The sequence below is a fragment of the Lampetra fluviatilis genome, chromosome 42, assembly GCF_964198595.1.
Source record: "Lampetra fluviatilis chromosome 42, kcLamFluv1.1, whole genome shotgun sequence".
NCBI lineage: Eukaryota > Metazoa > Chordata > Hyperoartia > Petromyzontiformes > Petromyzontidae > Lampetra > Lampetra fluviatilis.
In genome coordinates, this window is record NC_136316.1 from 539,954 (window position 1) to 563,033 (window position 23,080).

Below are 23,080 nucleotides of genomic sequence, written 5' to 3' on the forward strand. Positions count from 1 at the left end.
ACCGAGCCGCAGCAGCAGCAGCAGCAGTAGTAGTAGCAGCAGCAGTAGCAGCAGTAGTAGTAGTAGCAGCAGTAGTAGTAGTAGCAGCAGCAGCAGTAGTAGTAGCAGTAGCAGCAGCAGCAGTAGTAGTAGTAGCAGCACCAGCAGTAGCAGTAGCAGCAGCAGTAGCAGCAGTAGTAGTAGTAGTAGCAGCACCAGCAGTAGCAGTAGCAGCAGCAGTAGCAGCAGTAGCAGTAGTAGCAGCAGTAGCAGCAGTAGCAGTAGTAGTAGCAGCAGCAGCAGTAGCAGCAGCAGCAGCAGCAGTAGCAGCGGACAAAGGCAGCGATCGCCCGTGTCGCCTCAACAGGCGGCCGAGGCAGGTGCTGCTAGCAAGCACCTTTGAAGGGCCGGCACGGCGCACGAGCGGGTGGTGTGGCCAGCGCCACACCCCGGCCACCTTTTGTCTCATCATTACCGATGTTTACGCAGTGCACCGGGTACTCGTGTAAGGCTGAGTAGACATAGAGGAGGACCAAAACTGGTTCAGACATCCATCACTGATATCCAGGAGTGAGGATAAAAAATCGAAAGAGGCTCGTTAGCTTCATCGTGCAGTGCACCAATCACGACTTTCATGGTTCCCCACCCAAGCTACCACAACACCACGCATACACACACACGCACACACCACGGGTACACACACACACACCACACGTACACACACACACACCAGGCAACACGTGTGTTGTGCGTGCACACACACCACACATGCACACACACACGCACACACACACACAAACACCACGCACACCGCGCACACACACACACCACACATGCACGCACGCACGCACACACACACCACACACACACACTACGCACACACACCACGCACGCACACAAACACCACACATGCACGCACACACACCACCCGTGCACACGACACACCACGCGTGCACACACACACACGCCACACACACATGCGCACCGCCACCCATACATACACACACACGGGTGTGAGGGGGTTGGGTCAAAGTTCACACGTACCGAGTCTTCGTCCTGGATCATCTGCACAATGTTATCCAGAACTGGTCCCACGTTCCTGCAAGAGACAAACACGTTGTACGTTTGATGCGGAGGAGGAGCAGACGTGGGCAGGAGGCCCATCTGCCTGCTCAGCTTACGTATTACAGTCAACGTGTATTATGTATTATTATGTATTACTATGTATTAGTATGTATTATTACGTATAATTATGTATTATTATGTATTAGTGTGTATTCTTACGTAGTATTATGTATGAGTATGTATTATTTTGTATTATTGTGTATTATCATGTATTATGTATTAGGGTCTCAGAGTGCGCGGGGGTTGGGTTTCGTGTACCTCCGCGCAAGCGCGCAATTCGCCCCTGTCCTACGCCGAGTGTCTCATCATGAACAGAAGCACGAGAGAGAGATGTGGAAACTGTCCCGTCCTGTCAAGACGCGCGCCGCCCCGGGCTGAGACGACAAATGGGGAGTAACTCACTTGGGCTTCATGTTGCTGAAATTCCTGCCCAGCGCCAAATGCTTGATGGAGCGGTTCTTGCACAGCCAAACGGTTAGCGTGGCCAGGTCGGACTCCAGGCCTGCATAGCAACACGCAGCGACACGCAGCGACACGCAGCGACACACAGAGACACACAGAGATACACAGACACACAGCGACACACAGAGACACACAGCGACACACAGAGACACACAGCGACACACAGAGATACACAGACACACAGCGACACACAGAGACACACAGAGATACACAGCGACACACAGAGACACACAGCGACACACAGCGACACACAGAGACACACAGAGACACACAGACACACAGCGACACACAGAGACACACAGAGACACAGAGATACACAGCGACACACAGAGACACACAGCGACACACAGAGATACACAGAGATACACAGCGACACACAGAGACACACAGCGACACACAGAGACACACAGAGACACACAGCGACACACAGAGATACTCAGAGATACACAGCGACACACAGAGACACACAGCGACACACAGAGATACACAGAGATACACAGAGACACACAGAGACACACAGCGACACACAGAGATACACAGCGACACACAGAGACACACAGCGACACACAGAGATACACAGAGACACACAGAGACACACAGCGACACACAGAGATACACAGAGATACACAGAGACACACAGAGACACACAGCGACACACAGAGATACACAGAGATACACAGCGACACACAGAGACACACAGCGACACACAGAGATACACAGAGATACACAGAGACACACAGAGACACACAGCGACACACAGAGATACACAGAGATACACAGAGATACACAGAGACACACAGAGACACACAGCGACACACAGAGATACACAGAGATACACAGCGACACACAGAGACACACAGCGACACACAGAGATACACAGAGATACACAGAGACACACAGAGACACACAGCGACACACAGAGATACACAGAGACACACAGAGACACACAGCGACACACAGAGATACTCAACACACAGAGACACATAGCGACACACAGAGACACACAGAGATACTCAACACACAAAGACACACAGCGACACACAGAGATACTCAACACACAGAGACACACAGAGACACACAGCGACACACAGAGATACTCAACACACAGAGACACACAGCGACACACAGCGACACACAGAGACACACAGAGATACACAGAGACACACAGAGACACACAGCGACACACAGAGATACTCAACACACAGAGACACACAGCGACACACAGCGACACACAGCGATACTCAACACACAGAAACACACAGAGACACACAGAGACACGCAGAGACACACAGCGATAAAAGCGACATTGTTGTTTTACCACCGTGAATGGGGCTCTGACTCCCCCCGGCACGACGGGGGCTGTGCACACGGCTCCTCACCATTGTCGGACACGTCCAGGCTGCTGATGTTGTGGACATCGGCGATGCACCCTTCCAAAACTTGTGCACCCGCTGACCTCAACTTTAAAAAAAAAAGTAGCTAGTTTAATGAACGAAACATCACGCGAATAAAAACACAGCGTTACATTAAAACCGGCAGCATGACGGAGCGATCATTGCGGCTACTCTACTGCTCTCACGTGCTAGGAGGAAGGATCACCGGCCAAAATATCCCCGATTATATATTTAAACTTTCAGGGTCACACCGTTACTGATGAATGCGTCGAGCTGTTTGTGTTGTACTTGATTGTGCACCACTGCCGAGGGAGCAGCATCACCAAATACATGTTTTGTTATTCATTTAGTCACGGGAAAGGAAGACGCAAAATAATTCACAGCCTCCCTGCCAAACCACTGCCGGGTGAAGGCCTCCTCGGGGCAGCACCGTCTCCCACGGTGCTGCAGCGAGGAGCTCCAGAGAGCTTGCCCCCTGTGGGCGGAGTGGGCGCCAGCCCCGACTCGGCACACTTGCGCGCCGCTTAAGCGGCGGATCGTCCCCAGGCCGTTTCAGACATACAAGCAGCGGGGGGGGGGGGGGTCTCCGAATCCACAAAACGCAAACGACGATGTCGGGATACTCACACAGTGACCCAGCTGAGCAGTGGGGAGAGGCAGGCGGCAGGCAGGCAAAGTAGGAGGCACATGCGCACACACCCAGCGGCGGTTATCAGAGTGTCAAGTAGCAGGCACCGCACAGAGAGGCGGTTATCAGAGTACCAAGTAGCAGGCACCGCACAGAGAGGAAGAAGGTGAGGAGGGGCATTTTCTCCATGATTGGAACGATCAGGGACTCCACCAAACTGCAATAACATCAGCCGCACAACACCGATGGGTGCCCAATACAGCAGGCGCATTCCCGCAGACGACTTCACTCAGCTACCCCAATACCAAAAGGCGTGATGGTGGCTAGGAGATGTTCACTACCTCGCCTTGTATGCAAGAGGTCATGGGCTCGATCCCGACCCCTGACACCTACATTTTTGGAGTTTGCATGTTTCTCTCCGCGTGGTTGTGTAGATTTTTCTCCGGGTCATCCGGTTTCTCCCTCCACACTTAGAAACATGCGCTTAAAGTATTTATAGCTGCTATAAATTTCCACATGATAGGCCACTTAATTGAGATGTAATTTGTGGCCAGGCCGCTTCTGAAAAAGAGTTTATAGCTCAGTGGGGCCTGACCTGGTAAAATAAAAAAATTGTAGTTTAGCAGGAAAAAAATGGTTTAGTTTAGTTTTAGTTGACAACACGCAGACTCTGGTGGAACAACTACCCGGACGCTGCGGGGGAATGGCTCTCAACGGTAAACACGGACGTCGCTCGCCCTGATGCTTTTTTCAAACGCCATACGACAGGAGGAGCAGCAGCTCCGAATTAACGGGGCAGGGGGGGGGGGGGACGCCTTGGGAAGCAGCCGCAGCCACCGCACCTCGGTGCTGCTGATGTCGAGCGAGACGTCGCGCGCGTGCTGGTTGCAGGTGAGGCCCAGCAGCAGCGCCCTGCGCACCACACGGCACAGCACGGCTCGGCGGCGGTCGCGCACGGCGGGAGCGGCGGCGGCGGCGACTGGGACCGGCCGTGGTAATGGGAGACGGCGAGAGCCACGAGCGGACAGGTCGCGCTCCCGCGCCGTGTCCGCTCGTGCGCACGCTACTGGCACCGGCAGCACGCTACTGGCACCGGCAGCACGCTACTGGCACCGGCAGCACGCTACTGGCACCGGCAGCACGCTACTGGCACCGGCAGCACGATACTGGCACCGGCAGCACGCTACTGGCACCGGCAGCACGCTACTGGCACCGGCAGCACGCTACTGGCACCGGCAGCACGCTACTGGCACCGGCAGCACGCTACTGGCACCGGCAGCACGCTACTGGCACCGGCAGCACGCTACTGGCACCGGCAGCACGCTTGTGCCGCGTGGCCATGGCCAGGTGCTCAGGGTGTGACGATGTGGGGGAGGGGGGGGGGGTGAAATTTCCCTGCCTCCGCTGGGAAATGTTATGCCCGGCACCGCACTCTGGGGATAGAAATACATTCATCCCCCTGGATGAAAGGCGTTGATCGGACAATGCCAGCTGGGCTGAGCCTGATTCGTATTTGGGTGGGAGACTGTTCGTGAGCAGCAGGCGCTGTGGGGGCTGGGACTGGCCACCAGGTGACCAGCAGAGGGCAGCACAATGACAGATTCTTGAATCCATCTTTGCGGATTTTTCAATGTCACCCCCCTCCTTTATTGTGGTGGGTTTTCTCTGGGCTCCCGGGTTTCTTTCCACAAGAACCCTCCTCTCATAATTGGAATTGGTCAAACATCCCAATGTAGCCGGGCCCTGCTGGGCAAGAGGTAAATTCAGTATCATTATTCCCACGGGCGTGAGTCTGAGCCGTGCACGCGAATCCTCACTTGACAGCCTCGGCTGGCAGCTTGGTGCCAGAGAGGCTCAGGTGGCGCAGCGCAAGGGAGCTGCAGAAGAACTGCTTGCACGACGGGGCGATGTCTCTCGTTCGTCTGCCGGAGAATGGGAACGGTCAACGGTGGCAACCACAACCAAACCCTCATCGCAGTGAAATACAAGCATCTGGCTCCTCTCGCCCGTCACCACGTCCGTGTACCCAACACTTCATTCGCCACGTACTCACGATCGACCGATCGATGCAGTGCTCAGTGATGACACTTTCCTGCTCCCGCGCAGATTATTTGGCCCACTAAACGGACAGCAGCAGAGCCACGCCAATCAACATCTTTCAAACTCCGCCCACTGTTGCCAAGATATGCAACTACTGTACTGTAGAGGCGATCACGTGGCTTTCCAATTAACTGGAGCAATGTATTTCTTCAGTATAAGCATGTAACTTGGAATAAACATTTCCAAGAATATCAATGTTGAACTGTTTTAAGATGTTTAATTTGGGCTTAAGGGAAAATCCACGAGTTGTAAATTTATGTCAAAATCTCAGGTGCAAATCCGTAAATCAGATGAACTGCACGCGGATAATGGAGTCTACTGTGCTGCGGTAATCACCATAACGGCACCACGCGGCCCTCTGCCTCACTCGCAACGGACGCCGATGATCCTGTGACGTCGTTTGATAAAGAGCATTTGTATTTTACTCGACACGTTTCGCCCGGTGGGGGGGGGGGAAGGTAAAAACGCTCGCTCGAGATGAACGCATGCCGCTCGAGATGAACGCATGCCGCTCGCAAAGCCCTCGGCTTGTCAATCCGACACACGCACGGCGAACGGGCGAGCCATTCGCGTGCCGACGTCACGGTCAAAATTTGGCAAATAAAAATAAATGACAACGCCAGTGACTTCATTGGGCAGCGCGTCGCAATCGTCGCTCGACCCTCCTGAGAAGTCCCAAAAAGTCTTGAGACTCAGCGAGGTTTTTTTGTCTGGGTCAACAAAGAGTGATGATGATAAACACTCACCTCTGAGAAAACACGTTCCTAGAGAGGTTGATGTGCGCCAGGTGATGGCAGCAGCCACGCAGGAAGGGACCGAACAGCTGAAAACATCGTCATCAACATCATTGACATTAATTCTAGATTTGAAGCTTTCGTGACTGCAATGATTCATATTCTCAGGTTTTTTCGGTAAAGTCACGTAGGTAAAACATTAAAAGTAATGAAAGTAAAATAAAACAAAACAAAAATAAAATTCACGACGTTTCGGAGGCAACACAAGTCTCCGTCATCAGGTGGGACCGTCACAGCCAGATTAGCTGCATCAAGTGAAGCAATGATTCAAGATGTAATCCCTTATAAGCAAGTTGAAGGGGGGGAGGAGAGGGGGGGGGGAGTTCATCAGAATGTGGTAGCCAATGAATGGAACGTATCGGGAGGGAGGGGGGGTGGGAGGGGGAGGGAGCCAACAAAACATTTGGCGACGGCTTGGACGCGGCTGCTGCGCACGCCAACACAATGGGCAGAGAGGGGGGAGGGGAGATCTGATACACATGATAGAACAAAGGAACGAAAATGCCCATGTTTATACCAATGCAGGCTGAAAAATGAAGAGAGTACTGTTAAAAATAACTGGGGATGTTAACACTCGGTGAAGTAAATTAAAATAGTGCCTGTCAGATAAGATGGTCCAAAAAGTGTAATTAAGTCTTTTTTGCGTGGTTAATAACATCTTTCCAGTGATTACTGAGTTTGTACCCATCATCACGGTTGAAATTATGTCTGTGTTTGTATATTTGTATGGCTTCGTGTACAAACCTTTGATGGTAGCCAGGAGGCTTGCAGAGAACCTTGGTCTCGGAAAAGACAATTTCATGAGAGCCCGCCGAGTTGTAGCAATGATCGGCAACGGCCGAAGAATCAGTTCTGCCGTGTTTCAGATCTGACTTGCGCTCGCGGACACGATCAGCAACATGACGTTTTGTTTCTCCAATGTAGCAATCACCACAAATGCAACTCAATTTGTAGACTCCAGGATACTGTAAGTCAGGAACGACATCCTTCACAGATGGAATCAGATCACGGATTTTATGCACTGTGCTGAATCGGACTTGGATCTTATGTTTGTTTAGAATTTTTGGAGATCTTTTTGGTCACGCCTGCTATGTATGGTAACGTGATAGTTTTGGTCGGAGTTTCATGTGGTTGTTTCTGTGTGGTGGGAGAGACAGCTTGGCGGATAGTACGGTCAGAGTATCCGTTCATCCTGAGGGCCCGATGTACATGTCTTAATTCATCAGTCAGGTGGTGTTGGTCAGAAATGCCATGGACTCTGTGGTATAGCGTTTTGATGAGAGAATTCTTTTGAGATGGGTGGTGGTGGGAATCCGGTTTCAGGTAGGAATCTGTGTGGGTGGCTTTCCTGTAGACAGAATGTCCCAAGGATCCGTCAAGCCTCCTCTTAAACAGAATATCCAAGAATGGTAGTTTACCGTCTTTCTCCACTTCCATGGTGAATCTGATAGATGGGTGTCTAGAATTGATGTGGTCCAAGAAGTGGTTCAATGCTGGGAGGCCATGTGGCCAGATGACGAAAGTGTCATCCACATATCTCTTCCACAGGGAAGGACGCAGGGTGGATGTCTGGATGGCGTCTGATTCAAACTTTTCCATGAAAATGTTGGCTATAACTGGTGACAAGGGTACCCCTATGGGCTCCCCCTTGTCACCAGTTATAGCCAACATTTTCATGGAAAAGTTTGAATCAGACGCCATCCAGACATCCACCCTGCGTCCTTCCCTGTGGAAGAGATATGTGGATGACACTTTCGTCATCTGGCCACATGGCCTCCCAGCATTGAACCACTTCTTGGACCACATCAATTCTAGACACCCATCTATCAGATTCACCATGGAAGTGGAGAAAGACGGTAAACTACCATTCTTGGATATTCTGTTTAAGAGGAGGCTTGACGGATCCTTGGGACATTCTGTCTACAGGAAAGCCACCCACACAGATTCCTACCTGAAACCGGATTCCCACCACCACCCATCTCAAAAGAATTCTCTCATCAAAACGCTATACCACAGAGCCCATGGCATTTCTGACCAACACCACCTGACTGATGAATTAAGACATGTACATCGGGCCCTCAGGATGAACGGATACTCTGACCGTACTATCCGCCAAGCTGTCTCTCCCACCACACAGAAACAACCACATGAAACTCCGACCAAAACTATCACGTTACCATACATAGCAGGCGTGACCAAAAAGATCTCCAAAATTCTAAACAAACATAAGATCCAAGTCCGATTCAGCACAGTGCATAAAATCCGTGATCTGATTCCATCTGTGAAGGATGTCGTTCCTGACTTACAGTATCCTGGAGTCTACAAATTGAGTTGCATTTGTGGTGATTGCTACATTGGAGAAACAAAACGTCATGTTGCTGATCGTGTCCGCGAGCACAAGTCAGATCTGAAACACGGCAGAACTGATTCTTCGGCCGTTGCCGATCATTGCTACAACTCGGCGGGCTCTCATGAAATTGTCTTTTCCGAGACCAAGGTTCTCTGCAAGCCTCCTGGCTACCATCAAAGGTTTGTACACGAAGCCATACAAATATACAAACACAGACATAATTTCAACCGTGATGATGGGTACAAACTCAGTAATCACTGGAAAGATGTTATTAACCACGCAAAAAAGACTTAATTACACTTTTTGGACCATCTTATCTGACAGGCACTATTTTAATTTACTTCAGAGTGTTAACATCCCCAGTTATTTTTAACAGTACTCTCTTCATTTTTCAGCCTGCATTGGTATAAACATGGGCATTTTCGTTCCTTTGTTCTATCATGTGTATCAGACCTCCCCTCCCCCCTCTCTGCCCATTGTGTTGGCGTGCGCAGCAGCCGCGTCCAAGCCGTCGCCAAATGTTTTGTTGGCTCCCTCCCACCCCCCTCCCTCCCGATACGTTCCATTCATTGGCTACCACATTCTGATGAACTCCCCCCCCCCCCTCTCCTCCCCCCCTTCAACTTGCTTATAAGGGATTACATCTTGAATCATTGCTTCACTTGATGCAGCTAATCTGGCTGTGACGGTCCCACCTGATGACGGAGACTTGTGTTGCCTCCGAAACGTCGTGAATTTTATTTTTATTTTTGTTTTGTTTTATTTTACTTTCATTACTTTTAATGTTTTACCTACGTGACTTTACCGAAAAAAAACCTGAGAATATGAATCATTGACATTATCATCAATATATGATTATTAATGTAACCAATGCCATTAAAATCTGTATCAATGTCATCGATATCACCATCGGATTCACGTGTTCCGCTTTGCGCGAGCTGGCGTGTCACGAGGCTTCTCTCCCGCCCCATCCTCCTCCACCCAGAGTCCTCGGGGCGCTCGCTGTGATCCGGGGGGATCACCGGTCACCCAATCGCATCTCTCGCCGATCACGGCGGAGCGAGCGTGCCTCCTCCAAACACTGCGGCAGTGCTGTCAGCACCGGGAGGCGAGGGTTGGTGGATCACGTGAAACTTTCTCCCCTACCCGCTGGGTGCCGTGAGATCGCCCATCTCCTGGCGTGCCAGGTACTGGCAGGAGAGCGAGCGGGTTGGTTTCCATCTCATTTTAAAAGTGGCGTTTTGTGAGAGACGCAGCTTGCGTGGCGAATGAGGCCGCTACATCTATTTACTCATCTGGGAGATTTGAGCGCCAACTCCCTCGCAGACGTGGAATTTCCCCCTCGGGAATTCTGATTTTCCTCCCTCCCTCGTTCGTTCCATGGAGATGGCCGAACATCCCAATATTGGACCGCAGAGCTTAGACAATTGTCGGCGCCAGTTTTGTTGTGGATTTCCCCGCTTTGGCCGTGGTTTCCCCGTGAGGGGGGGGGGGGGTCTGTGCGTCTGAAAATAAAACATCGTCGTCGTCGTCGTCGTCACCACCGCGAGGACATCACTCACCGAGTCCACGGCGCAGTCGGTCGCCGACAGGTCGAGGTGTTGGAGGGCGTTGGGCACCGCCAGGAAGCTGTGCAGATGCTGCGGCCACAAAGCAAAACACCGGAGCGGCATCAGCGCACACGTACGCGGGCGTGCACGTGTACGATCAACGTGTGTGTGTGTGCGTACGTGTGTATTTCTGTCGATGCGCACGAGTGTGTGGGGAGCGGTGGCGCAATCGTTAGCGCGCTGCGCGACGAACTCGTCGACCAGAGTTCGATGTCCGCTCGCGACCCAATGCCGGTGACGAGCATCTGAACCGGTCCGGGGTTTGGTCCCGAGGTCGACTCAAGGAGTACTTGGTACGGAGCGTAAACATCAGCACTGGGGAGACAGACGCGGCCAGGCGTGGTGCTGGACACCGCCCCCCCCCCACCACCTCGTGTGCGGAGTCGGCCTTCAGGAGGTGCTCGCTAACGGCGCTGGCCCCACAGCCCGGTAAAGGCTGTCCCCCGGGGGGGGGGGGGGGGGGGGTGGGTTGTTCTGTTTTCTGCTCGAGCGGCGGCGTTGGCCCGAGTGCGAGTGCTCTGTGTGCGCGTCTCTGCGGTGGAAGCGCGACGCGCCGGCACGTACGGTGAGGTCGTCTCCCCGCAGCGCGTTCCCCGACAGGTCCAGGTGGGTCAGCGTGGAGGCGGTCACCGGTGCGCTGGACAGCGCCTGGGCCAAGGTGTTGACGCCTGCCGGAGTGAGCGGAGCAGCCACCGGGGATTCTCGCTCAGACGACCAAGCGGACTCGTTTGCCTCCTTCCCCCTCTTACACATCCCATCAGTCCCACGGTCTTCTTTTGAGGACAGCATTTTCAGCAGCATTGGGTTCAACGCGAGCAAACAAACTCAGTTTCTCATCAGCAGAGTCAGGCTTGCCTCAATAAACGCTGGTGAACTTACAGATATTGTTTAGGCAAGGGCCCTCTCTGTTAGACACGAGTCCCTAATTTGCTCAAATGAGCACCGCAGCGGCTCCTGTTCAAAGCCCTGAGCTCGTGGTGGAAATTCCACATTCCTATGGTGTGGTGGGTGAGACGATCCATACAACAACCACTGCGGACTTCCCCGTGAAGTGGTTCTCATTTTATCAACCGCGGAGGGAGGGAGGGAGATCATGGGCTGAAGTCACTCAAACAAGGAATCACTGTGAGTAATCCACTGCCTCCAAATCCGCGGTTAGAGCTCCCTCGCGCTCCACCAGCTACTGCAACTCTACAGGTTCTGCATGGACCCAGTGGGACGAAAACATGTTCTTATTCATTCATGTGATTGGCCGGGCGTGGCATTCACTGTAAGTATGAACTGTGCACACTTACACAGTGAATATGTGGGCACGTGTCATTATACATTTGATACGTGGTGTGTGTGTGTGGAGCGATTTATGGAGCAATGCAAGTCTTGATTTGTGGAGTGAAGCGGGGAGCGATGCGTGGAGTATTGCATGGGCGATGCACGGGCGATGCGTGGGCGACACGCGGAGGATTGTGGGAGTGATGTGGGGTTGCGTTACCCTTGGCGGTGAGGGCGGTGCGGGAGAGGTTGAGCAGGGCGAGTCCTTTTCCCAGCTTCCCCAGGGGTCCACTCAAGCAGGCGGCACCTGCATCACGAGCAGCAGCAGCAGCGGCAGCGCCTCCAGCTCACGGCGATCGGCACGGGCGACGCAGTCACCGCGAGCAGCTGCGGCAACTTGGTGCCGCTCTTGTCGCAGAGGTTCGTGGTTCGAAAACCGGCAGGCCGCCCTGGTTAATACTGCGAGTGGTATTAAACCGGAAATGTACTGCACGCCGTCTTGCTTCACGGTGGATGTCAAAGGATCCCGTGACGTCGTTTGAACACACGTGGGCCGTCGTGCGGTGGCGGGTCGCGGTCCAAATTTGCCCAAATTGAAAATGACACCGCACAACCACTCGCTTGGGAAATGAATGTCAACCGTCGCACCCGACTGCCAAACAAACCCAGCCCCCCCGTGTCCGTGAAATACAGCAACTCCGCCCCCCTACAGGAACGGTGCAAATAAGAAATGTACTCGCGACGTGACGAGTTAAACGGCGGGTAGATTTACCCAAATGTTTTTCAACTAATTGTGCTCAACCTGCCCCCCCCCCCCCGATTGCATCAGGGGGGCCCCTTTTCTGACTGTGCAGCAGCAGCAGCAGCAGCAGCAGCAGCGCGCAAGCGAACGGTGCGCGCTGCTCGCGCTGCTCGCGCTGCTCGCGCTGCTCGCGCTGCACGCGCTGCACGCGCTGCACGCGCTGCACGCGCTGCTCGCGCTGCACGCGCTGCACGCGCTGCACGCGCTGCACGCGCTGCACGCGCTGCTCGCGCTGCACGCGCTGCACGCGCTGCACGCGCTGCACGCGCTGCACGCGCTGCACGCGCTGCACGCGCTGCACGCGCTGCTCGCGCTGCTCGCGCTGCACGCGCTGCACGCGCTGCACGCGCTGCACGCGCTGCACGCGCTGCACGCGCTGCACGCGCTGCACGCGCTGCACGCGCTGCACGCGCTGCTCGCGCTGCACGCGCTGCACGCGCTGCACGCGCTGCTCGCGCTGCACGCGCTGCACGCGCTGCACGCGCTGCACGCGCTGCACGCGCTGCACGCGCTGCACGCGCTGCACGCGCTGCACGCGCTGCTCGGACACGCAGCCCTGGGCTGAGGAACTGTTCTCACATTGAAATGTCTCCCGGTAATCTATGGCCGTAGCAACCACACCCTTCTATCGCAACTAGTCGTTCTTGGTTACCGCTCGATGATGCCTCCGCCCGTGTTGAGGACTCGGTTGACACTCTCTCATCCACCACAGGTCACAATAATGCACTCACCCACACTCACCCACACTCACCCACACTCACCCACACTCACCCACACTCACCCACACTCACCCACACTCACCCACACTCACACAGATCCCCCGTGTAGCCTTCACAGACTGTTGGGGCAAGTGCTGTCAGCGAGCAGCACCTATGAAGGCCGGCACGGCACACGAGGGGATGGGTGGCCAACTCCACGCCCGACCGCCTTTGTCTCCCTAGTGGCGATTTTTACACACAGCACCTGGTACTAATTTGAGGCTGAGTGGACCTAGGGGGGGGGGGTCCAGGACCGGTTCAGATAATCGTCACTGGTGTTGGCCATGAGCAGGAACCCGGGTCGCCAGCTTCGTAGCGCAGCGCGCTAACTGCTGCACTAGCGCTCCCCACCCACTCACACACTCATCCTCTTACCCACTCGCTCGCTCCCGCTCACACCCACCACACTGCAGGTCACCGCCTCACTTCTCTCTCTGCTTCTTTCCCTCGAAATGCTCCACTGTGGAATCCCCTCCCAACATTGTCATCGTCATCTTCGTCGTCACCGTCATCGTCTCTTCTCCAATCTCTCACAATAACAATCTCGCTCAATCCAAGCGAGTCCTCGCGTACCACGAGTGACTTTGATAGTGCTGTTTGTTGCTGGCCGATCGGTGTTTTGGGCCTCATCTCAGCCAGTGTGTAGTCAACAACAACAACAACAAAAACCCCAGTAAGCAAGTCACATGGCTGAAGAAGCAATTTCATAAAAAGAGTAAAGAAAACGATTTAGTAGCATCGCACGGATGGTGATGTGAGGGTGCGTGCGGGGTCGTGACCTCTGTCCTCGAGCGCGTTGCCCGCGAGGCTGATGCTGTGCAGGGCCGTGCCGCCATTCTGCGCCAGGGCCACTCCCAGCTTCTGAGCAAAGTCCCTGGCACACAAAGACAAAGGTCCCCAGTGGGGAAAACCGCAGGCTGCTGGGGGCAAGTGCTGTTGGCGAGCGCCTACGAAGGCCAACAGCGTTAGAGAGACCAGCACCATGTGCCTGGCCGCCTTTGTCTCCGCAGTGCTGACGTTTACACACCTGGCCAGGTAATCATCTGAGGCTGAGTCAAAGAAGTTCACAGAGTTCATTGCAAAAGTCACCTAATAAGTGCACATTATTATTATTGTTGAGGTAAAAAATGGTTGTACTGGATGTGACCCGTGTGCAGGATTAGGGAGGATAGGGTCAAGCAACTTGGAGGTTGTTGAAGAGAACGTGGCAGGCGAGTTGCTGTAGGTACGACTTGGGGACAAGTGTACAGGGTGGGGATGCAGGGCACACCACAGACTCGGTGTGGGCAAGCCAAAGCCTCGTCGAATGGGAGAGAAAATAAAATAGTCGTCAGAAACACACTGGGAGGGTGGTTATCACGACAGCGAGGAGGACAAGCGGAGAGCTCCGTCCTTGTGAGGAGTGGCAGCGCTTGCTGCTGCGGGGGGCGGGGGCGCTGTTCTAATGGTCAAGCGGCAATTCATTGACCGAGGCAGCAGCAGCAGCAGCTGTGTGCAGTCCACGGGCTGTGTGTGGTCTCTCGCCACCACCGAGCAAAACTTTAATACAACTGCAAGGCAAACTGGTTGTTCGTGTCATCTGTGGCTAATTTCCAGCTCTGGGAATTGTAACAATTGGTTTGACTGTCACGTGATAAAAACAAGCCAATTTGCATAACCAACGTCGCAGAAAGCGAGCGCCGGACACAACCTCGAGGCAGACCAGAAAACCCGGACCGAGACCCCACAAGCCAGCAGCCTGGGGGTCTACTCATTACTAAACACTAAACTGGCACCACGACCTCGCGTACAAGTCAGCCCCTGCAACCCGGTCACAGCTGGACAGAGTGTGTGGGACACGTGCGCCAAGATGAAAGGTTTTGTTCTCAGAAGCACTTCTGTGGAAATGTCTCCTCCACAGGAAGGGGTTAAATGGGTCCACGGCGCAAAACTCCACTGGGAGCAAGCCGGGAACCAGGATGGGCGTTTCCATAGTAACCGGTTGTCATGGAGATTTGAAAGAGCTGCTGCCACATTTACATATACGAGTAAAAAAAAAACACGTGGACATACGTCACACGCGTGTAAACATGCGTGGCGTACATTGACGCGTTATGCAACGCTGCCTCCGTTGCTGCCGATCCGAGAGAAATATCGAATTTGACTTCAGGACAGAGCGTTGCTTGTTTGAAAAATGCAAAAGCATTATTTATTTATTTCTTGCAATAACTTCACCCGGAAAATGCCTCGCGACTGAGCGCCTTGTTTGCTTGGTGTCCGGGGCCCAATTGTGCGGTGAAACGGCGAGTCTGTTCGGAAATGTCATGGCACGGCGTGGGGAAGGGGGGGGGCGGGTGGGTAAAGGGGAGGGGAGGGGGGGGGAGGGGAGGGGGGGGGCGGGGGGGGGGCCACGAGACTCACGGATGAGCTGCGAGCGGTGGTTGTGACCGTGCGTAACTCCCCTGCGTGTGCGCTCCCGTGCGACGCGTTACAGTCGTCAACAACACGTTTTTTGTTACTCACAAAGCCGGAATTTGGCCCAAATTAAGTGAAATCCCAAATATTTATCGCACCATTATTTAGATTTCATTTTTCACATTTTTCAATTTAAACTTCATCAATTCATCCCATCGGCATTTCATTTTTTGTTACCCGGTAATTATTTACCAAAGCCTGAGAACTTACACTTCAGATGCCAGTTTGAGGACCGGCGGCTGCCTGGTTACAAACCCTAGGATCTCAGCGGAGCCGCCAGCGTGTGGCGCGCGACAGCGCACGGCCACACGCTGGCGCTCATCGCTTGGCCGCAATAACAGCCGCATCGGTTGCAAGTGAGCGGTCGGCTATGTACGATGCGTCCGTGGCCGGTGGGTCTCACGTCTTGAGGCCGGCATTCTCCAACAGAAGTTCCTGGAGTTGCGTGGAGCGCGCAACGGCCCGGAGGACTTGCTCACTCACGTCCGAGCCCTGGAACAAGCATAGCAGGGAGCGGTGCGTCAACAAGTGAACCAGTAACGCGTGGAGCGGTGCATCAACAACTAAAGCAGTGACGCGTGGAGCGGTGCGTCAACAACTAAACCAGCGACGCGTGGAGCGGTGCGTCAACAACTAAACCAGTGACGCGTGGAGCGCTGTGACGCAACACCAATGTACAGCTCAACATGACCGGGAGGGGCGAGCGAGTGCGTGCTGCTCACCAACTTCAGGTCCTGTGCCAATAGTTTGGTGAACCACTGGTTAAACTCCAGCACAGCCACGATCGGTATCAAGTCCCTGCAAATAGATCGGCAACAGAGCGTCACAGGCCCACAGAGGAAGACCTCGCGCGAGTGAACGCGTGGGTGCGCCGCAACGGTTGACGCGACTGCAGAAGCGCCGCCGTCAACCCAAAGCGTCCCTTGCACGCCCACACGCCGCTTCCCTCCTCCCCCCTCTGCGGTGGAGGCGTCCGTGGCCGGGCCGTGCCGCCAGTGGCCGCGTGGTGCTCACCGATTGTCCAGGTGGCTGAAGTCCTGCAGGTTAAGCTCGTGGGTGTCCTGGGAGAGGTAGATGGTGTCCACGTCCTGCCACGCAGACGTTGAACAGAATGCAGATAATATAATAATTATAATACAAGCACTCCTCTACTTACGAACGAGTTAGGTTCTAGAAGTCTGTTCATAAGTTGATCGTGAAACTGCAGTGCTTCTGCCTTCCCTGATAGCTGTGCGCTACGAGAATCGCGCAAAAAATATAATAATTATCATGATGATATTATTATTTGCATTTACACGGAATGTGCTTACAACACACCTCGGCAATTCAGGGTGCCTGACGTCTCATCTCAGGCGGGCGTTAGCCAAAGCAGGGGCGATGATGATGGCTGCTGTGCGTGTCATCCCCACCGAGTAACTCGCAGGTAACGAAGCCGGCAAAACAATGGGTCTAACTCGTCTCGAACGTGCTAATTAGTTGGTCAAACGGAGTGGGACTGAGTGAGCCACGGGTTCCAGCATTCGCGATCATGGGAGGGGTGCGTTGGCGAGCGCCTGCGAGTGAGGAGGAGTGTGTGGGCCTGCGAGTGAGGAGGTGTGCGTAGGCGAGTGATCGTGGGAGGTGTGGCCCCACGTACCCACTGCACCTCCTCGCGGTAAGGTAGGTTGTAGTAGTCGCACAGACACGCGTACATCTGGGAGAAGCCGCCTGTCGTTGGGAGGGGTCGGACACGGGGAGCAGGGTGAGCACGCATTGTTCGGGCATGGAGGTCACAAAGACAAAGATCCCCCCCCCCCCGTGTAGCCTTAACAGACAGTTTAGGGCAAGTGCTGTCAGCGAGCACCTGTGAAGGCCGGCACATAAAGGGGTGAGTAGCCAGCACCGTGGCCGTCCGGCCTTGTCTCCCCAGTGCTGATGATTTCCACATCGCACCAGGTACTCATATCAGGCCGAGTCCCTCCCTCGGGGAGGTCCAGGACCGGTTCAGATAATTGTCACCGGTGTTGGCCGTGAGAGAGGGAACTGAACTCGGGTTGCCGGGTTGGTAACGCAGCGCTCCAACCGCTACACTACCACTCCCCACAACGTCAACGCAGGCATTCGATCCGTCTAAGCAGACAATTCGCCTCCTTCCCGTCTGACACATCCCATCTGCCACGCAGCGTTGTTCAAGAAAAACGCTTCACCAGTTTCGACATGCAGTGTCTCATCACAAGAGACCGATCGGGTGGTTAGCGCGTTTGTGCTGTGAACCCGGCGTCCGGCTTCGATTCCCGCTCACGGTCAACACCAGTGATGATTATCTGAACCAGTCCTGGGCCTCTCCTAGATCGACAGCCTCAAATGAGCACCTGGCGCGGTGTGTAAACATCACCACTATGGAGACCGATACATGCACGGTGCTAACCACAACCACCCTCTAACAGAATCGCCGTGTCGACCCTCACAGGCACTCGCTAACAGCACTCGCCTCGACAGCCTGCGTGAGGCTACGTGGGGGGGACCTGTGTTTGTCGCTGTGTGCGTGCGCGCTGTGGCTCCTCACCGCACGGGCCGGGCTCGGGGGGCAAGTGGCTCTCCCACACGGCCTGCAGCCGTGCCAGCCGCTCCTGCGGCTCCACCACCACCCTCTGCATCAACCTCCTGCACTCGGGACCGGTTCACAGACATCAGCGCGACGACGCGGAGTGATGATACGACGCGGAGTGATGAAACGACGCGGAGTGATGAGATGACGCGGAGCGGAGACGATGCGCACACACACCAGGTATTCCAGCTCGGGCGACGCTCCAGGTGGGACGTTCAAGTGGGTTACAAATGTAAAAGTAGACACCGCTAATAACACCGCGACCGCGGCTCGACAAGTCTGTCAATTACGCTGCGGCCGTGACGGTGAAAAACATACAGCAGTGGAGCAGTGCGAGGGAAGAAGCAGAAAGAGAAGTGTTGTGACCTGCAGTGTGGTGAGTGGGTGAGTAATTGGGTGGGTGAGCGAGTCAGTAGGTCGGTGAGTGAGTGATGGTTGAGTGAGCGAGCAAGTACATGGGTGAATGACTGAGTGGGTGAGTCGGTGAGGGGGTGCGTGGGTGAGTGAGTGGGCGAGTGAGTGGGCGATTGGATGAGTGAGCGAGCGGGTGAGTGAGTGGGCGAGTGTGTTGTTGTAACTGGCAGTATGGTGGTGGTTGAACAGTGTGGATGAGACGAAACAGTCTGTGTCTGGCAGACGGAGTCTTCACATCCGCGGAGGAGGAATCGACGAGGGACGTTCACGGGAACAGTCGCTGAGGTGGCGGTCATAGAAAGCGACAGGGAGGTGACCGACTGCCGGCGAGTGAGTAACCGGAGTGAAATGGCGACAGCTGGACCCAGCTGTCGCCATGGCCGCAGAGGGCGCAACGACAGAACCGCGACAAGCGCTCGGACACAACCGGCGGCACGGGGACGCGGTGGCACGTGCCGGGGTACGCCCCGGCGGCACCTCTCGCCTCCTATTCCTCGTTACCGCGCCGGCGCTGTACGCCCTCGCCCTCGCCCGCCCTTGCTCGCCCACCCTCACCCTCGCCCGCACTCGCCCTCACCCTCGCCCGCACTAGCCCTCACCCTCGCCCGCCCTCGCCCTCGCTCGCAGCCGTGCGACTCACATGGGGGACGCCCCGGGGAAGAGCTTCTTGAGGGAGCAGCCAACGTAGCCGACGATTTGATCAGTCTCCTCCTGCGACGCCAGCTTGAAGGAGAAGGACTGCCGATCCGTGTCGATCAGCAGCTGGGGGGGGGGGGGGCGAGCGCGGTCAACGCGCCGGCATACGTGATCAGCGTGTGCACACATCACGACTCCAGGACATTGCAGGGTTGCCGACCGCTAACCCTGCTCCGAATAGATTCTCACGAGTAAAGCAATTTTTGTATTTTGTACATTATTTTTGTTCGCGACATTTTTCCTCCAGGACAAAGACCGATTCGATAACGGACCAGCAGCGTTCTTACGTAGCAAACGCACACACACACACGTAGCAGATGCGTAATGACACGTGCGCACACATTATAAATCTATAACCGATACAGTTTGCATTTCTACAGTGAATATCACACCCAGTCAATCGTGTAAATAAATAGATGCCTCGCACGGCCGCTCCATGCAGAACGCACCCGTGGCTGCAACAGTGGACGTGTGAGTGAGGCGTCGCTCACAGATCTTTCTCCGCCGAGAGCCGTGACGCCGCACGTGCAGTGCGCGTGCCGGGGGGGGGGGGGGGGGGGGGGTCGCTCGGTGTGTCTGTGCGGTGTTCACTCGAGGCACGCGGACACGCACCTGGCACGGCTTCACACTCGTGAGCGATTCTATGTCCAGGAAGTGGAAAGAAGTCTCCACCTGGACGCCAGACAAAGTGACAGCACACACCGCAGCATTCGCCTGGCATACAGCAGCAGGAGGTCGTGGGTTCGACCCGGACGCTGACCCTGACGCCTGCTGCTGTGCATATGAAGTTTGCGTGTCTCTCTCCTCGTGGTCGCGTGGATTCTTCTCCAGGTCCTCCGGTTTTCCCCCCTCACATTGATAACGTGTATTTACGAGTGTTTGTCTGCTATATAGGTTCACGTGATAAGCCATCGTTGAGCTATCATTTATGGCCAGATTGCTTCTGAAAAAAAGCTACATAGCTCAGTGGGCCTTTCCTGGTAAAATAAAAACGAGTTCATAGTTTAGTTTATTCTGTCAGAATTGTCGGTTTCTTAACACAGCTGCAGAGTACAGTAGGCCCAAAGTGCCAAGTTCTTTCAACAAACAGCGCCGTCAAAGTTGACATAGGTGAGAGGTATTAAACACGTATTGTAAAGTTGAGCAAAGTCATGATTTTTTGTTGTAATAGCTTGGGACAAGAGACGGTGATGACGACGACGATGGGAGTGCGGTGACCTGCAGACTGGTGACTGAGTGGGTGAGTGTGTGAGTGGATGAATGAGTGGGTGTATGAGTGAGTGGGTGAGTGAGTGGTTGTGTGAGTAGGTGAGTGAGTGAGTGTGACTGGAAAAATGAGTGGGTGAGTGGCTGGTTGTGTGTATAAAGAAATAACCTTAAATATTCCATATTAATGGAGTATTTTATGTTATGTAGTTTTGTGCCAAACTAGGACTCATATCAAACAGAGAGGGTCCTTGACTGTAAACATCTGGTAGTTCACACAGCGTTGGTTTGAACAAGCCTGACTCTGCTGATGAAACCTGCCAAGGGTTTGCCTGTATTCTTAAAAACCAGTGCTGCTGAAACACTACACTCCCAGAAGGCCGTGCGGCCGAGGGGATGTGTAACGAACACGGAGCGGCAACCGTGGGACGGGGGGGGGGGCGGCCGCACCGTCCGCTCGTTCACTCGGCACGTGGTGGCGAGCACCAGGCATCGGCACTGCGAGGCACACGGCAACGACGGCCACTATTCGCCACTAAGTGGCAGAGGCATCACCACGGCGCTTGTGGCAGACTAGGTGCGCTTCGAGACCAAGCGAAGTGTTGAAGGATCACTGGCAGCAGGTCACAGGACAAGCTCAGGTGCCATGGGTCCCCTGAGATGACGGACAGATGCACCAACGTGCTCCCCACTGTGCCAACGTGCATTCTGCTCGTTGTTGTGAGCGTCGCTGCTCAGCCCTCCGCTGCTGTTAGCGGGCGACTGCATCCATCTCCCCCGGTAGCATCCTTCATTTGTCTTTTTCACAGAAGCTGGTCTTGACACTACTGGTACCAGTCCTCGGAAAATCCACTCAGCTCCACATCCTCCTCTCTTCTCCAGCCCCTGCCGTGCCCGTTTATCCCTCTCTAGCCGGCCAAACAGAAGCTGCTTGGGCATGCTGTGACTGGGCATGTGGGCTCGGAATCGCCCCGGTGACGAGACGTGTGCCGAGGTCTGGAGACGGTGGCACTCACCTTGGAAGGGACGCGGGCAGTCAGCAGAAACGTGCGGCACGCGGTCAGGATCTGAGGAGGGAACACACACACACGCCACACACGCACCACACACGCGCCACACACAAACACCACGCAGCTGTGAGTCGTTGCCGGGCGGCCATGCTGCACGTGGCGTGTAGAGCAGCACTGTGGAGGCAAGGGTTAGTGGATCACACACACATTGCTGGGTTTTTCTCCAGGCACAAATGGTTGTTCCTCCCCCGTGTATCCAAATATAGAACCGCAGAACTTGGGGAATTATCGGCACTGGTCCTCGGCCGCCGTCTCGCTCACATGGTCTCCCCCTCCCGTCTTGCGTGCCCAGCTTATCAGAAACAAATCTAGTCAACACTCCACCCGCCAACCCCTCTACCAGTGAATTGCTTACACCGCCACTGCGAGTCTATGATCGGCAAGTTGCGTGTGGCCGAGTAAGGTGCAGGTGCGCCCACCCCTTCAAAACACGTCTGGTCAGCGTGGAAGAGCGGAATGGATCCCGATGAGAGGTCCTCGAGGGGAGACATTGTAGGGCTGCGGAACCGAGAAGAACGCGAATTTGGCCGCCATAGGTACGGTCACGTGACTGCCGCTGGCCAATCAGGAGTCGCCCGCCCATGCGGTATGGAGGTCCGCGTGCACGCATGGCTGACATTCCACAAGGAACGGGCGCTGGTTAGTGACCAATAGTACCACCATCAGTTACTGGTTTATGGTCATAGTTTAACAACCCTAATGGGTATCCATCTGTGCAGGGATGTAGCATTTATCCTACCACCACCACCCCCACAATCGCACGTTTTGGACAAACATCAAAAACTAGCTGTTTTTCCCGTCCAATGACGGCTGTATATTGCAGTAAATCTGAAATATTCAATAGAAAAATTGTTCAGCTCATGATTATTAATGAGGGGAGGGGTGCAGCATGTGGCGTGCGCGACCTTCTTGTGCGGTAATGTAAATTTCCACGCGGACATGAATATTAATGAAGGGGGGGGGGCTCTTTTGCAGTGACGTCACGCACGGAAGTAGCACTGTGCAACGTAGATTTATTTTTTACCGTCACTTTCTGTAAAGAAACGTCATATTTGAAGCGACTTTGCGTGAAAAATTATTTAATTCAGCTCGACCTTCCTCTGCGTTGGTGTAAAAATCCACCCACTCATGAATATTAATGAGGGGGGTGGGCCTCATGTGGAGTGACATCACGTGCGGGACGGACAGACATTTATGGGTAATTATAGTCGGTAATATAGGATTATAGTAGGTAATATAGGATTATAGTAGGTAATATAGGATTATTGTCGGCAATATAGGATTATAGTCGGCAATATAGGATTATAGTAGGTAATATAGGATTATAGGAGGTAATATAGGATTATAGTAGGTAATATAGGATTATAGGAGGTAATATAGGA

General features: G+C 54.3%; 1 protein-coding gene across 2 annotated transcripts in view; it reads right to left on the minus strand.

Annotated features, from left to right (window-relative positions):
- Positions 1-23,080, minus strand: part of CARMIL1 (capping protein regulator and myosin 1 linker 1) — a 52,803-nt gene that overhangs the window by 22,554 nt on the left and 7,169 nt on the right. For both annotated transcript variants that reach the window (XM_078875933.1, XM_078875932.1), the window contains exons 3-21: positions 21,645-21,695; positions 20,035-20,094; positions 19,367-19,488; positions 18,271-18,368; positions 17,362-17,432; positions 16,740-16,813; positions 16,448-16,523; positions 16,129-16,217; positions 14,051-14,145; positions 11,932-12,018; positions 11,007-11,110; positions 10,395-10,472; positions 6,435-6,511; positions 5,406-5,510; positions 4,431-4,500; positions 3,588-3,599; positions 2,946-3,027; positions 1,507-1,606; positions 1,024-1,078 (exon numbers count right to left, since the gene is read on the minus strand). In XM_078875933.1, the coding sequence (XP_078732059.1) occupies positions 1,024-1,078; positions 1,507-1,606; positions 2,946-3,027; positions 3,588-3,599; positions 4,431-4,500; positions 5,406-5,510; positions 6,435-6,511; positions 10,395-10,472; positions 11,007-11,110; positions 11,932-12,018; positions 14,051-14,145; positions 16,129-16,217; positions 16,448-16,523; positions 16,740-16,813; positions 17,362-17,432; positions 18,271-18,368; positions 19,367-19,488; positions 20,035-20,094; positions 21,645-21,695 (1,506 nt within the window). The remainder of the gene's footprint in view (positions 1-1,023; positions 1,079-1,506; positions 1,607-2,945; positions 3,028-3,587; positions 3,600-4,430; positions 4,501-5,405; positions 5,511-6,434; positions 6,512-10,394; positions 10,473-11,006; positions 11,111-11,931; positions 12,019-14,050; positions 14,146-16,128; positions 16,218-16,447; positions 16,524-16,739; positions 16,814-17,361; positions 17,433-18,270; positions 18,369-19,366; positions 19,489-20,034; positions 20,095-21,644; positions 21,696-23,080) is intronic.